Source organism: Gossypium hirsutum, chromosome A10 (genome assembly GCF_007990345.1).
Source record: "Gossypium hirsutum isolate 1008001.06 chromosome A10, Gossypium_hirsutum_v2.1, whole genome shotgun sequence".
Classification (NCBI taxonomy): domain Eukaryota; kingdom Viridiplantae; phylum Streptophyta; class Magnoliopsida; order Malvales; family Malvaceae; genus Gossypium; species Gossypium hirsutum.
The window spans coordinates 6,131,735-6,145,479 of record NC_053433.1 but is presented as its reverse complement, the minus strand read 5'-3'; the positions used below and the strand labels follow the sequence as shown (position 1 = coordinate 6,145,479).

The 13,745-nt window shown below is 34.4% G+C and overlaps 3 protein-coding genes across 4 annotated transcripts; 1 reads left to right on the top strand and 2 right to left on the bottom strand.

Moving 5' to 3' along the window:
* Positions 1-2,525: 2,525 nt before the first annotated feature.
* On the top strand, positions 2,526-6,815 carry LOC121208593 (exocyst complex component EXO70A1). Of its 2 annotated transcripts, XM_041079690.1 has the most exons (3): positions 2,526-4,948; positions 5,090-5,182; positions 5,984-6,815. In XM_041079690.1, exon 1 carries the CDS (start codon positions 2,863-2,865, stop codon positions 4,744-4,746), a length of 1,884 nt encoding a protein of 627 aa, XP_040935624.1. In that variant the 5' UTR covers positions 2,526-2,862; the 3' UTR covers positions 4,747-4,948; positions 5,090-5,182; positions 5,984-6,815. The 2 variants fall into 2 exon arrangements, with proteins under 2 accessions (XP_040935624.1, XP_040935625.1); XM_041079691.1 differs by lacking the exon at positions 5,090-5,182.
* LOC121208594 (transmembrane protein 87A) lies at positions 5,799-8,630 on the bottom strand. The gene is made up of 5 exons (XM_041079692.1): positions 8,320-8,630; positions 7,075-7,993; positions 6,829-6,924; positions 6,472-6,608; positions 5,799-6,303 (listed from the first exon to the last, which is right to left on the bottom strand). The coding sequence occupies exons 1-5, from the start codon at positions 8,526-8,528 to the stop codon at positions 6,129-6,131; spliced, it is 1,536 nt and encodes a 511-aa protein (XP_040935626.1). The 5' UTR covers positions 8,529-8,630; the 3' UTR covers positions 5,799-6,128.
* Positions 8,631-11,912: 3,282 nt separating this feature from the next.
* LOC121208592 (protein DEEPER ROOTING 1) lies at positions 11,913-13,504 on the bottom strand. Its single transcript, XM_041079689.1, has 5 exons — positions 13,187-13,504; positions 13,034-13,106; positions 12,408-12,961; positions 12,152-12,329; positions 11,913-12,041 (listed from the first exon to the last, which is right to left on the bottom strand). Exons 1-5 carry the CDS (start codon positions 13,190-13,192, stop codon positions 12,022-12,024), a joined length of 831 nt encoding a protein of 276 aa, XP_040935623.1. The 5' UTR covers positions 13,193-13,504; the 3' UTR covers positions 11,913-12,021.
* Between the last annotated feature and the right edge of the window lie 241 nt (positions 13,505-13,745).

Sequence of the window (13,745 nt, the reverse complement as noted above, 5' to 3'; positions counted from 1 at the left end):
TTTGAATCTGAATAATCGAGAATGCTCTTTAATAAAAAATATAAATAAAAGCTCATTATCGGGATTTCAATATGTTGTGTCCTAACGCATTGGATATGACACATAGTTTTCTCGATATGAGGATTTTTCAAAAATTAAGGCAATATTTCGCGTTTGGAAAATTCGAGAAAACGTGCCCTAACGTACTGGGTTTCGATTTCTCGTTCGACCAAATGGCCAAATACCCTTTTAAACTTTCAATAATAATGGCAATATTCAATATTTGGAAAATTCGAGAATATCGTGCCCTAACTTACTGAGCTTCGATTTTTCTCGCGTTGATTCTAAATAACTGAATATCCTTTTTAAAAATTAAAATGCGTGCGGTTTAAATACAAAATAAAAGGCAAGCTTACTCTCAAAAAAAAAATACGAGGTGTCATGTCCTAACTTACTGGATGTGACATCTTGTTAATTCGAGATAAGAAGACATTCTTTATTTTGGTTTATTTGAGTCATTTCTAAAATAACACAATATAAAGAGGGATCGTTTTTTTTAAATTCTTTTCGACCTTTTAATTAAGGGGCAAGCCTTCCCGCCCCTTGGCCTACACTACTAAGTAAGAAGTAGAGTTGTCCGTTCATCAACCCAAAATCAATGTTTTAAAAATTAATTAAAAAAATTAAATCGGCGGATCATACTACTAATTTTTTATTTAACTAATTTAATTATTGATCCAATAATAAGTAAATAAATAATTTAAAATTTTATAAAAAATAATAAAAAATTTAAAAAATATATATTAAAAATAAATTAGTTCAATTAATTTTTTCTTTCTCGATTTATAAATTTTGACAAACTTCAAATAATTTCCTTAAAAACTGATTTAACCCCTTTATCCAAATCAATATATCAATAAATTTTCGATCTCATCAATCTAACCCGGCTCAACAACATCGCTCAAAAGTGAGATATGACGGCTTGGAGACAGCTATTGTATGATTTCATGGTCAACAATACGTAAGTTCTAAGTTATGTTTAAAAAAGTGGGGCAAGAAGCGAACAAGCCTAGCCTACCCGTGCAGGGAATATAGATGGGCCTTGGACTATTAGAATCTTTGAATGAAGGCCCAGATAGGTCTTATTTCGTACATTTAATGGGAAAGCGACCACTCCAAAATTTTAAATTATCTTCTTTAATCATTTTACCCAACAAATTAACGCCATTTTCTTTAAATATTGTCCTAATGTTTTCTATTTTAAAAATAATTATTAAATAATTAATAATTTTCTAATTTTTAGAAAGAAATTGTATTTTTATTTACTCAAATAAATCGTTGACATTTTTATTTGTACAAAGACAAGTTTGATTCTTTTTTCTATATTAAAAACTAATATAGTTCAACGTTGAAAAATTCATTTAAATAATAATTAAAGGACTTCCGAGTACAAATTAGACTTAAGAAAAATAAGAAAAATTATAAAATTAAAGGTTCCTTTTTTTTAAATAAAATTTTAACCTAAAATGAAGACAACATACAGATGGATGAAAAAGTTGAAGGTCCAAAGGGAAAAATAAAAATTCAAGAAAGGCTGAGAGAGCAAATTTCGCGGGAAGGTGGCCGGAATTAACCCAGAAATATCCCAATCGGCGGCGAATACTGCAATGAGAATTTAGATTGAAGAGAGAGAAAGAGAAAAAGGGTCAAAATTGAAAGTCCAACAATAATAAATTGTTGAATTAAAAAAAAAGCAATAATAAATGGTCAAATTCTATATAAACTCTCAATACTAAGGTTTTTTTAAGCCCACTTTAGTTTTCTACTTTATTTTGATTAATTTTAATTTTTATACTTTTTGAATTGATTAATTTTAATTCTTTTACTTTTTAAAATTTGACATTTCAGTCATCAATCGGACAATATTAGTTAAATCATTTTGGTTAAATTCAATTACTAGTCCTATGTTATGCGCACAACTATAGATGTGGTTCACATTCTCTAATTAAATCATTCTAAATCTTTATACTTTTTGATTTTTTGATATTTTTAGTCTTTACGCCAATGAAAATCGCTAATCTATTAATTAAATTTTTATTGAGTAATATGTGAAAATAAGAAACTGACATGACATTACACATATGATAATATGTTTAGCTCATCGGATTTTAAAACTAGTAAAACTTAATTTAGTGAATTTATTAGTTGCCGTTTGGTAAGGACTAGAATTTTAAAAATTAAAAAAGTATAGAAACTAAGAATAACCAAATTAAAATTATAATATTTGTAAAATGATAAAATGTAAATGCTATATCATCATGGGTCTTAAAAATAAGTAATGCAAAATTATTTGATGGAATTCACAAAAGAAAATGGTTTGGGGATCGAAAATAAAAATTTGCAAACCAAAAATAATAGCAATGATCAAATTATTACAGAAGGACTAAATCCAATATATATATATAATAGAAAGAGCTTCCATAGAAATTTACCATAATGAATTCCCCAAAAATTCCTCAAAATAGACCCACTTCTTCTCTCTTTCAAAATTTCAGGTTCAGACAAAATTCCCATTTGCAGCCTTACTAGACCACCACCCACATTACATCTCATTATTATCTCTCTCTCTCTCTTTCTTTCCTTTTCTATCCTCCAGAAAAAGGGAACCCTCCCCCCTACCCTCACCTTCACCTCCGCCGTCTCCGGCACTGCCAAACACACTTACTTTTCCCTTATTCTTACAGAAGAAAACAAAAAAAAAAAGTTTTAAGTTTTATTATTTTACTTTTTCTAAACCTTTTCCAAGATTTCAAAGAAGGAATTTTTTTTTTCTTTCTTTCTTGTAAATTCTGCAGTTTTCTTTTTTATTGCTGAAAGTTAGTTATGGAGCTGCCTGAGAATCTTAATAAGGATAGTAACGGCTATGAATCGGCTGAGAAGATAATCCTACGGTGGGATTCAACCGCATCGGAGGACGCAAGGGAGAGAATGATCTTTGAAACGGACCGTCAAGAAGCCGATCTTTACCTACAAGCCGTCGATGAAATCCAACGTTCCTTATCCAACGTATCAATCTCAACCTCTTCAAACGCCGGCAAGAACGCTAACGCCGTCGATGACCAGTCAAAAGTCAACACCACGATCCAGATCGCCATGGCTCGTCTCGAAGACGAGTTCCGCAACATCCTTATCACTCATTCCTCCGCTTTGGAAACTGATTCCCTTTTAGATCCGTCGTCGTCCTCAATTTCAACGCCTTCTCACCACGAACTCGAAGAAGATGATACCTTAAGTAACGACGATAGCAGCCACCACGATCTCCTTCAGCTTCAGCTTCAACACTGTGAATCCTCGGATAGCTCGACTTACCGATCTACGAGCAGTATCCGTGAAGTGGATCTGATGCCGTCCGAAGCGATTTGCGATTTGCAAGCGATTGCGATGAGGATGATCTCGTCTGGCTACTTACGCGAGTGTATTCAAGTGTACGGGAGCGTAAGGAAATCGGCCATCGACTCGAGTTTTAGGAAACTCGGAATCGAGAAACTTAGCATCGGAGACGTCCAGAGGCTTGAATGGGAAGCTTTGGAGAGTAAAATCCGGCGTTGGATTCGAGCTGCCAAAGTTTGCGTCAGGATATTGTTTGCCAGCGAGAAGAAGCTTTGCGAGCAAATCTTTGAGCGTGTTGGAACGGATATTGACGATGCTTGTTTCATGGAAACGGTTAAAGGGCCTGCAATACAGTTATTTAACTTCGCGGAAGCCATAAGTATAAGTAGGAGATCTCCTGAAAAGCTTTTCAAGATACTTGATTTACATGATGCGTTGATGGACTTGTTGCCCGATATTGAGGCGGTTTTCGATTCGAAGTCATCTGATTCGATTCGAGTTCAGGCTGCCGAGATTTTATCCAGGTTAGCTGAGGCTGCTCGAGGGATATTGTCCGAATTCGAAAGCGCGGTTTTAAGAGAGCCCTCTAGAGTGCCTGTCCCTGGTGGAACCATCCACCCTTTGACTAGGTATGTCATGAACTATATCAGTTTGATATCTGATTATAAGCAGACTTTAATTGAGCTTATAATGTCGAAACCATCTACGGGTTCGAGGTATTCTGGTGATCAAACAACCCCGGATATGGAGTTTGCTGAGTTGGAAGGGAAAACTCCTTTGGCTTTGCATTTGATTTGGATTATAGTCGTTTTGCAATTCAATTTAGATGGGAAGTCTAAGCATTATAGAGATGCTTCATTGGCACATTTGTTTATTATGAATAATGTTCATTATATTGTTCAAAAGGTTAAAGGGTCACCCGAGTTGAGGGAAATGATTGGAGATGATTATTTGAGGAAGTTAACAGGGAAGTTTAGGCAGGCGGCAACGAGTTATCAGAGAGCTACCTGGGTGAGTGTTTTGTATTGTTTGAGGGATGAAGGGTTGCATGTGAGTGGGAGTTTTTCTTCTGGGGTGTCAAAAAGTGCATTGAGAGAAAGGTTTAAGACTTTCAATGCTATGTTTGAGGAGGTTCATAGGACTCAAGCAACATGGTTGATACCCGATACTCAGCTCAGGGAGGAACTAAGGATTTCTATATCCGAGAAGTTGATCCCAGCTTATAGGTCATTTCTTGGGCGTTTCAGGAGCCATATAGAGAGTGGAAGGCACCCAGAGAATTACATCAAATATTCAGTCGAAGACTTGGAAACGGCTGTCTTGGATTTCTTTGAGGGATACCCTGTATCCCAGCACTTGAGGAAGAGATCTCAGTGAAAGGAGTGATCTGAGGTAAGATGAGATGAGTTTTGCCATGGTAGAAACTAGGACAACATTCTTTCAATTTTTTGCAGGGTATTTGGGCAAAATGGTGCTTTGCCGGACATGGGGCTGCCCTCAGCTCTCCAATTTGATTGAATAAGATCTGATCTTGTTGCTTCCTTGACCGTGGAATTGGAGCCTGAATGCTTTCTGCACTGTAAGCATTATGTTGGTTTGTTACCACATTCTAGATTTTGTTCCATTTGTTCATATGGTTATTGTTGTATTTGTAATTTAGAATTTTGTATGTGTGTTTGCTTTTACTATTATTAATGATATGAAGAAGCTTTTTTTATAGGCACTGCTTTTGAAGTTGGGCATCCTTGGCTGTTCCTTAAGTTAAAATTCCCTGTATAGATGGAATAAAATACAGGGGCCAATTACAGTTTAGGTTAGTATTTGATATACTGCCCATTAAAAATTTTAATTCCACAACCAAGGTTGAAATACTATCAGGTGTCCCATTTTTTTTACTATATTTATATTGGCAGCCTATCAAATAATTTTGCTTAAATTGAAATGCGATGGCCTACCAAGTCGAATTCTATGGTTCCCTTTTCATATTCAACTTGAATATGATACATATAGGTTCCCTTTTCATATTCAACTTGAATATGATACATATAGGCTAGGACATTTAGGGCAAATTGTTACTATGGTTCACACTCCACTTGCTCCAATTGGTTCTTTTATTGAAATTTTTTTCAATCATGTTGATCACGACTTGAAAATTCAAGCAGATGACAACTCTTGTTGGTAAAATCAATGACCTGGTGATGAACTAATGTCGCTTGACTTCATTGGCTTGTATATTGCTATGATTCATGGTCAAAAGTTTGCGTTACACTTCACAGATGATTCCCTTTCCATAATTTCTCAAAAGAAAAACCGTATCATATTAAAAGCCAGGCAACTTGAGAATGAAGCTGATGCCGAGTGTGTGACTATTCATATGGGATGTGTTCTATATATGAAAAGTCTGTTATATAACATGTGACCGAACTATATTAATATAAAAAAGGGCATAGCATGGATTGAACTTTTCCTTTGGTGAAAATTGACAAATAAAAGATAAACAACTTACTAAATTAAATAACTAATGAACAAAATACAAAGAAACAGTCTGAACGGCTGACTTTTGGTTGTAGTGATTGGCGTTTGGCATATAATAACCTGGTTGATATCCTTGTAGTTCAATGGGGAAAATTGGACCATCGTGGGACTGGGACAATAACAACAACATGACCTCAAATCAAGTGTATCAGAAGCAGACAATAACAACAACATGACCTCAAATCAAGTGTATCAGAAGCATCAAAGAAGGTTCTTTTTCTAAGTCACTCTGTCTTGTCTTCTTCCAAATCACCATTCGATGCTCCATTGTGGCCCTGCACTGGTCTAGCCTCTGCTGCAGTTTTAAAATCTTTCATCGTTGTTGAAGAGGGTTTTATGAGTGTCAAAGTAGTATCATCTTTATCGAAATCTTCATTTGCTTCATCAGAGTAAGCGTACCTTTTAAGACCAGAACAACCGATTAACATACAAGTGCTCAAGTCTATATAGACATCTCAGAGTTGCTAGAGGGTGTTGGAATGTGCAAAAAACACTTGATAAATGAACTATATCATAAAAAGGGGTTGCAGGAAGTGAAAGCTTAGAGCTCAACGAGATAGATCTTACCGCATCGAATTTTGAGAAGGCGCCCAAAGAACACAGATGACACATAGTAGAGAGAAAGATAAGACTTGCCAAAAGGCTGGGATGATCCAGGCATTCTGCCACTGCTCGTTGTAAACATCATTCAACTTGAAATAAAGCTGAAAATTACAGAGTTACAGAAGTTGTGAGATGTGACAACAATACCATTTCTAAAATGTTTTTACTTTTTCCTCAACTGTACACTGTGGCTTCTCATTACGCCATCTCATACTTCCTAATTGTAGCATGTTCTTTACTTTCTTGTATATTATATGCTGGACTTAAGTTTGTTAATAAAGCATCCAAAAGAAAGCATCAAAGAATAACAGAGTTTTATACCTCGTAACATATCCAACCCACAGACATGATAACAGCTACTGCCAATGCATTTGTGAACTTCCTGTATATATCCAGCTTTACTGTCATTCTTCTAGCCTGTTGCACCAATAAGTGAGAAAAAACTTGCAAAGCAATGTATTACTTCAAATGATAAAACGCAGGATGATAGCTGCTGTTACATTTGCATTGTAGAATTTCAAAAGATTTAATTGCCGGGCCTAGAAGCAAAGTTGACAAAAGAGATACCTGAAGTTTATTTAAAGTTGCAGAGAGAGAAGTGAATATCCAAAGAATGAAGAAGGCATCTAAGATTGCAACGGGAAGAACCAAAAACAGTCTTGCCTTTCCAGAAAGATCACTCACTGCACCAACATTTTCTACCACTTCAAGAACTTCAGACGCCAAAAAGAAAGTTGCCCCAAGCATGATTACCTTTGAAGTAAGCCCACCAAGGGTAGGCCTCACAACACCATAACCCATCGAAACCATCAAAATGATAATCCAAGAAACTGTACGTTTGATAGTACCGAAGCTGACCGCCCACATGGTGATCCCAACTGGCCTGATTCCACTCTCATTGAACTCAGCATAATCGAAATACCAAAGAGCCATCTCAAGCATGCCGAGCGTTATCACTAATGTTATACAGTTTTGCAAAGGAAAAATCTCTCTCCAAAACCTTGCATACTGCGAGAACCAAAAGATTCCAAGGATCACAAAAGCAAGGGACATGAACCCGTAGAAATTCATCAGCGGGGCCATTCTACCGGGTAGATAGCCATTAGGATTTTTCCATATGGTTTTCCCCTCCACAGTCAAATCTTTAAGGTTCACATCACAGTGAATGAAGTACAAGTTATACATCCCAGTTTTAGTAATCTTTATAGACCTTGATCGCAATGTTGCAACCTCATCATCTCCATTAAAGGAGATGCCGAACACTTTGGGCCAGTTAGGATTCTCGGTGGAAGGACGATAAATAACTTCTCCTTCTAAACAAACACCGAGTTTCGCAAGATCTGCCGTGCAACAAACAGCTCTTTGTCCCCCATAAGCTGAACCCCCAATCGTGTCTCTATCTTCGACCTCGAAAACAACTGCTTGTATAGCCTTGCTGCTAAAGTTAGCAGCTTCTTTGGGTCTACGGAATGTAACCTTCTCAAAACTGGTTCAATATTACATGCAAAATAAGGCAATCAGAAGGAAGAAAATGAGGAACATAAGCAATTGCACATGAAATTTTGTTCTTTGGGTACTAAACTTCAGTTTCATTCCAGAAAACATAAACTTTAAATTCACTAGTTTTAAATTCTTTTCAAATTTGCCCTACTACTCAATTCTGAATGCAGTATCAGATCCTAATACCACACATTTCAAACAAAGATATCTACAAAACTAAGAGATCTAAAAGCTAAAAGCAGCAGATACTTACATACAAAAAGGGAATTGCAAAACGGAAAATAAAAAAAGGGGGGAAAGGGAATAAGTTACCGGATATAAGAGTCACCAATAGTGGCGGTTACATTGTAGGGGTCAGCAAAAGAAGAATAAATGCCTTCGCTGCCGCCATGGACGACGAATGCGTTGCCTTTACCCACGAATTTCTCACCATTGTACTCATGAACCGAACCGTCAACAAAGAAAACAAAGCAGAAACACAAAATGGGTAGAAAGAAGAATGAATCTCGAAGCTTAAGCATTGCCAATAAAATGAAAAAGATGGAGACTTTGGTTGGATCTGCTAATTTGCGAAGGGGGTTTTTTTTTTTGTCTTTCTAATAGAGCTAAAGGACCAAGTAAACTGTGTAAGTAGAAATTTTTAAATAATATTAGTAAGAAGGATAGGTGCGGGAGGTGAGGAGGATTTAATCCTGACCCTTAGATAATTGACTTTCTTGGTTTTATTTAAGATTAATAATTGTGAATTAAATTTTTAATAATTTAATGAGGTAATCAGATTAAGGAGAACAATGTGCATTCAGTGCTGTCGGTTTATTAATTAAAACCTGGCCAGTTTTGTTCTGTCAACCCATCAGCTGGGCTTGACTAGAGGTGATCATGGGCCGGGCCGGGCTCAAATAAAATTTTAGGCCGGTCTATTAGGTCTAGGCCTGGCCCGGCTCAAAATATGGGCCTAAAATTTTGCTTAAGCCCGGCCCGAAATAAAATTACTAAGCCCGAGCCCGGCCCGACTCATATTATTTTTTTTATTTTATTAAATAAAAAATTAAAAATATAATAAATCAAATATTTTTAAAAACATAAAAATAAATATTAAAACAAATAAAAATAATACTAAAACAATTCTTAAAACAATACACAAATTAACAATATAATAAAAAATAGTTATATTAAAAATTTAAAATAATTAAAAATAAAATAAAAAATATATTAATATATAATTCGGGCCGGGCCAGGCCCGGGTCAAAAAACTCTTACTCGAGGCCCGGCCTGTTTTTTAAACGGGCCTCATTTTTTTGCCCAAGCCCATTTTTCGGGCCTATATTTTTACCTAAACCCTCCCATTTTTCGGGCGGGTCGGGCCGCCCAGCCCATGATCAGTTCTAGGCTTGACCAATTTCTTTTTATTAAAAATAATAAATTCAATATTTTGTTTCTATTTTTAAAATTTGGTGATGAAATAAAAATATTGATAAATTAAAATTATATCCATTTTTTAAATCTCAATTTCGATTTTTAAATTTATTACAAATATTTGAATTTGTTTGGAATGCCTAATTTTCAATTTCATTAAATGCTATGTGTCTTCAAGTATTTTTAACATTTTATATGGTTTTTAATTGAAATCTAATTTAAAAAAATTGAATGATACCAAATAGTGGTGTTCATAAGTCGGGCTTAAGCATGATATTAATACACTTTATGTTTCCTTAAGTTTGGCTCAACTCGAAATATAAACTTAAAATTAAATTTTATCCGAATCTGTCTATTTTTGCAAAAGTTTTCCCATATTATTTTTAATTTTAAAAAATATTTATATTATATTATTTTAATATTTAATAATTTTATATATTTTTTATTTATTGAAATTTTTTACATAGTCATCTTAACATTATTTTAATATTTATATCAGAGTAGTATTACATATTTAGTGTATGTTTATTTTTTTAATATATTCTAAATTATATAATATATAAAAATAATATAATATAAAGTATTATAAACTTAAAAACGTGTCAGGCCAAGTCAGGGCTTGAATGTTGAAGTCCGAGTTTAACCCATATTTTATATGAGTCTAATTTTTTTACTTAAACTCATTTTTTAGACCTAATATTTTTCTCAAATTTCAAACAAACTTTCAGGCCTGAGCAAGTAACCCGACTTATGAACAGGTTTAATGCTAAACCCAAATATACAATTATATATATAATTATAAAATTATGTTAAAATTCGATTGGTTGAAATTATTTGGAGTATGTTAAATAAAACTATTATCGACAATAACCCACCCCATGATTCATGGCACAGATAGCTCTAAGAGTAATGCCTGCTTCAATCCTACATACAGAGTGTATCATGTTGAGGGCGGAAAAAAATTCTAAGATCACATCAATATAGGTGGTTCACAAGAGCGGAAGGATGCTAGTGAGTGAAGGTGGAACATACTCAAAGATGAACTTTTGGTAACAGCAATGTCAAGGATGATCTCGGATGGGAAGTTGAGGGTGTTTCACATAAATAACAAAGTCAAAGAAGGTAAAGAGATTCACACATGATTGTTTGTTTAATGCAGTTTGGAGATAGTATTACTTTGCGGTGTTTCACTCAATGAATGATTTTTATTTTAATAATCTTTCGAATCAACTATTAGTTAAAGTACAATCTACAATTACATAAAAAATTAATTGCAGCCCCAACACTAGTGTGCAAAAATACAACCTGCCAAAAGCACTCCAAAAAAACACATTCAAATGTGTGGCATAACAACCTATTTATAGGCTAAAATTCACTTCTTCTCCATGTAGTCTTGATAAAGTAGAAATCTCAATTTTAATGTGAATATAACTTCTTGATAAATTTCCAATAATTATCCAAAATAAAGTAGAATTAATCTCCTTAAAAACAACCATAAAACATGTCTTTAAGATTAAGAAAAACTCTCACCATAATCAAGTGATTAAGTCTTTAATTGATCAGGTAACTAAACAATCATTGTTGGACAATTTTGGCTCTAATAATATCTCATGAAAATATATATTTATTGGATATTTATATAAAAGACTTTTCTGTTAGTGATTTCTTCTGATTTATTTGAAGTTTAAAAATTAAAAAAAAAAAAAAGTTCTACACCATCGAATCTATTGTTTCAATTTTATAATTTATTTTATCTATTGAGTCAGGCGTGGATGGTGTAGCTTTGCAAATGAGAAGTAGACCTTAAAGGACTTTTGGTTTGGGCCTCATCCTGAGCCTTGACAAAGACATGGCTTAGTTATGCTGTATTATCAATATTCAGTCCCTAAAAAGAAATCTTCACATGAACCTTTGTCTTGAGGGAGGGACCAGGAAAGAAATGCAGAATTGATGAGAGTTTTTAAGGTCCTCTCTCAGCTAATCTGACTTTGCTCCCAACCTTAGTCTTCAACTTTTATTTCAACCTTAGTCCTCTCCCAGCTAATCTGATTTTAGTTCAACATTTAATACTTTAGTGGTAAACAATAACATTCCATCCAAAGCTTAATTTTTATTGAAATATTATTTGCACAGTCAAGGTGTTCCACAAATCTCAATAATTGCTTATCAATTCAAAATATTATTCACCTCTAAATTCATCTTACAAAAGGTGAAGTTAAAAAAAAAAGAAAAAGAAAAAGTGGGTCAAGAAAAACAGGATATAAAAAATAATGTCTAGCTGTGCTTAGTGCCAATACAGATATCCATTGCAGATATCTCAGAAACATGGCTTGCACTGCATCCACAGTTACAATCATGTAAAAAAGGGGAAGCACAGCTAGTACAAACAGAGATTCTTGTCTGAATCGTACACCCTTTTTTTTGTTTGTTTGTTTGTCCTGTAATACTTTTGAGCCACCCACCCGATATAGAATTTATTCATGGATTTACCCCTTCCAAATTACTCTCCTGAATCATTCAAGGCAGCTATTCCAGTTCTTGACTCCTACATCTTACCTTTGTAATCTTGGCGCTTTCAACTATGTAGGTAGGTTGATTTTATATCTCTAGAACAATATCTGCAATATGGAAAATAAAAAAATTATTATTTATTTAGAGGTTTACTCTGTATACATGTTTTTGCTAATAATTAACTTTATTATGAAAATCCCAAGATGGAATTACTTACATTCAGAATCTGTTTTCACCCATTTACCTCCATCTTCACTCTTTCTCTCCAGTGTTTCATTTTCATCTGGAATTTTTTGCCTTTTGTGTGTTTGCTTGTCCTCCAAGTATTTCTTCATTGATGATTCTCTAGTTGGATTTTGACTGTAAATCTTCTTGTGAAGCATTACCCTCAAAAGCTACATTGTGATTTAAGAAAAACCAATCAATCAAAGAAAATATTTTCAGTTAACTAAAGCTTTTACCATGAATTTTACCTTCTCCATTCTTGATTCTTGTAGTGTATCTCTCAAAGTTGGTGTAGGTGGAAATCCACCTGAACAAACAAACATCTTCTTCAAAAGGAAAGAAATTGATTTCTTCCCAATGGCCTTTTTCTTATTATCTTCACCACATATGTCTTTACATCTGCCGAGGATAATGCTAATGGTTCGATCGATGTCTTCCTCCGATCTATCCCCTGCATCACTGCAAACCGCATTGCTAAACCTTCTATCCACTTCCAAGCTTGATGGACAATTAAGAAATCTATCCAATGGTAAACTTGCTACTTCTTTTTTTGTGTCGGGGTTCGGTTTTCGGGACAAGAGTTTCGTTAGTTCCTTTTTTAGTTTCCCGACTTCTTCGACCGTGAACTCTTGTAAATCATTGGACGAACATGGCTCTTGGTCTTGAATCTCAATGGGATCCTGTTGAATGGTGCTTTGGGATTCAGGGTTTTCTTTAAGCTCGTTGTTACCAAATGTCCCTATTGCTAACAGTCCATGTGGCCAATCACTGAACTCCTCTCGAGGCTCTTGTTTCATATGATCTACAACAGAAAAAGAAAAATGTTACACTATGTGCTTAGACATGACTTAATTCAGACAACAGCAATGCTTACAAGTAGCAGATATTGTATTTGATTTGCTGGTTCCTTGTTTCCCATTGAGCTTATTTTGCATCCAACCAAAGAACTGTAATCAAACATTTCATAAATTTGATATCATTACAAGATATATATGACATCTAGATTGAAAATCATGACAAAACATACCTTCATTTTTTTCAGATATGTGGAGCAGGACAAGCTAAAGAGAATGTAAGGGAATGAAAATGGGGGAGGTTTTTGTAATGAAAATTTGAAATCAAGTGGAGAATGTATATTAGAAAACTAAGTAGATCTCAAAATCCAATGAGAAATGAACTTGGAAAAAAGGGATTGTATTTTGATGAATTTCATGAAATATTGGTTCAAGTTCCTATAAACAGCGGCCTTTCTGCAACTAATGTATTCATTCCCCCACCACAACTTTGAAGACATTCTCTTCCAAATATATACACTATGGATGTATGCATGTATGTATGTAAAGTCCACATCTATGGGGATACCATGGGTCTGGAACATCCTGTTTAGTCCAATGAATGGCCAAAAATGCTGATTTCAAGACAAAAAGTTCTAGTAAAAGTCTTTTAAGTCTCAATCTCTATAACTTATCATCAAACGGCTGTGGCAGTGACACAATGAAACATCTTTTCTCTTTCCCCTGGAAAAAAGGTTTACAACGACAAGCTGTAATATGATAATATATAAACGAATCTTGTGTTAAACATTG

Bases quoted from the DNA above. Each gene is read 5' to 3' on its own strand.
- LOC121208593 (XM_041079691.1), top strand. From the start codon at position 2,863: ATGGAGCTGCCTGAGAATCTTAATAAGGATAGTAACGGCTATGAATCG.
- LOC121208594 (XM_041079692.1), bottom strand. From the start codon at position 8,528: ATGCTTAAGCTTCGAGATTCATTCTTCTTTCTACCCATTTTGTGTTTC. The intron at 6,609-6,828 runs GTATAAAACTCT...TGTAATTTTCAG, and splicing joins TGGGTTGGATATGTTACGAG to CTTTATTTCAAGTTGAATGA. The intron at 6,304-6,471 runs GTAAGATCTATC...TGGTCTTAAAAG, and splicing joins CCTTCTCAAAATTCGATGCG to GTACGCTTACTCTGATGAAG.
- LOC121208592 (XM_041079689.1), bottom strand. The intron at 12,330-12,407 runs GTAAAATTCATG...ATCACAATGTAG, and splicing joins AAGAATCAAGAATGGAGAAG to CTTTTGAGGGTAATGCTTCA. The intron at 12,042-12,151 runs GTAAGTAATTCC...TCCATATTGCAG, and splicing joins GGTGAAAACAGATTCTGAAT to ATATTGTTCTAGAGATATAA.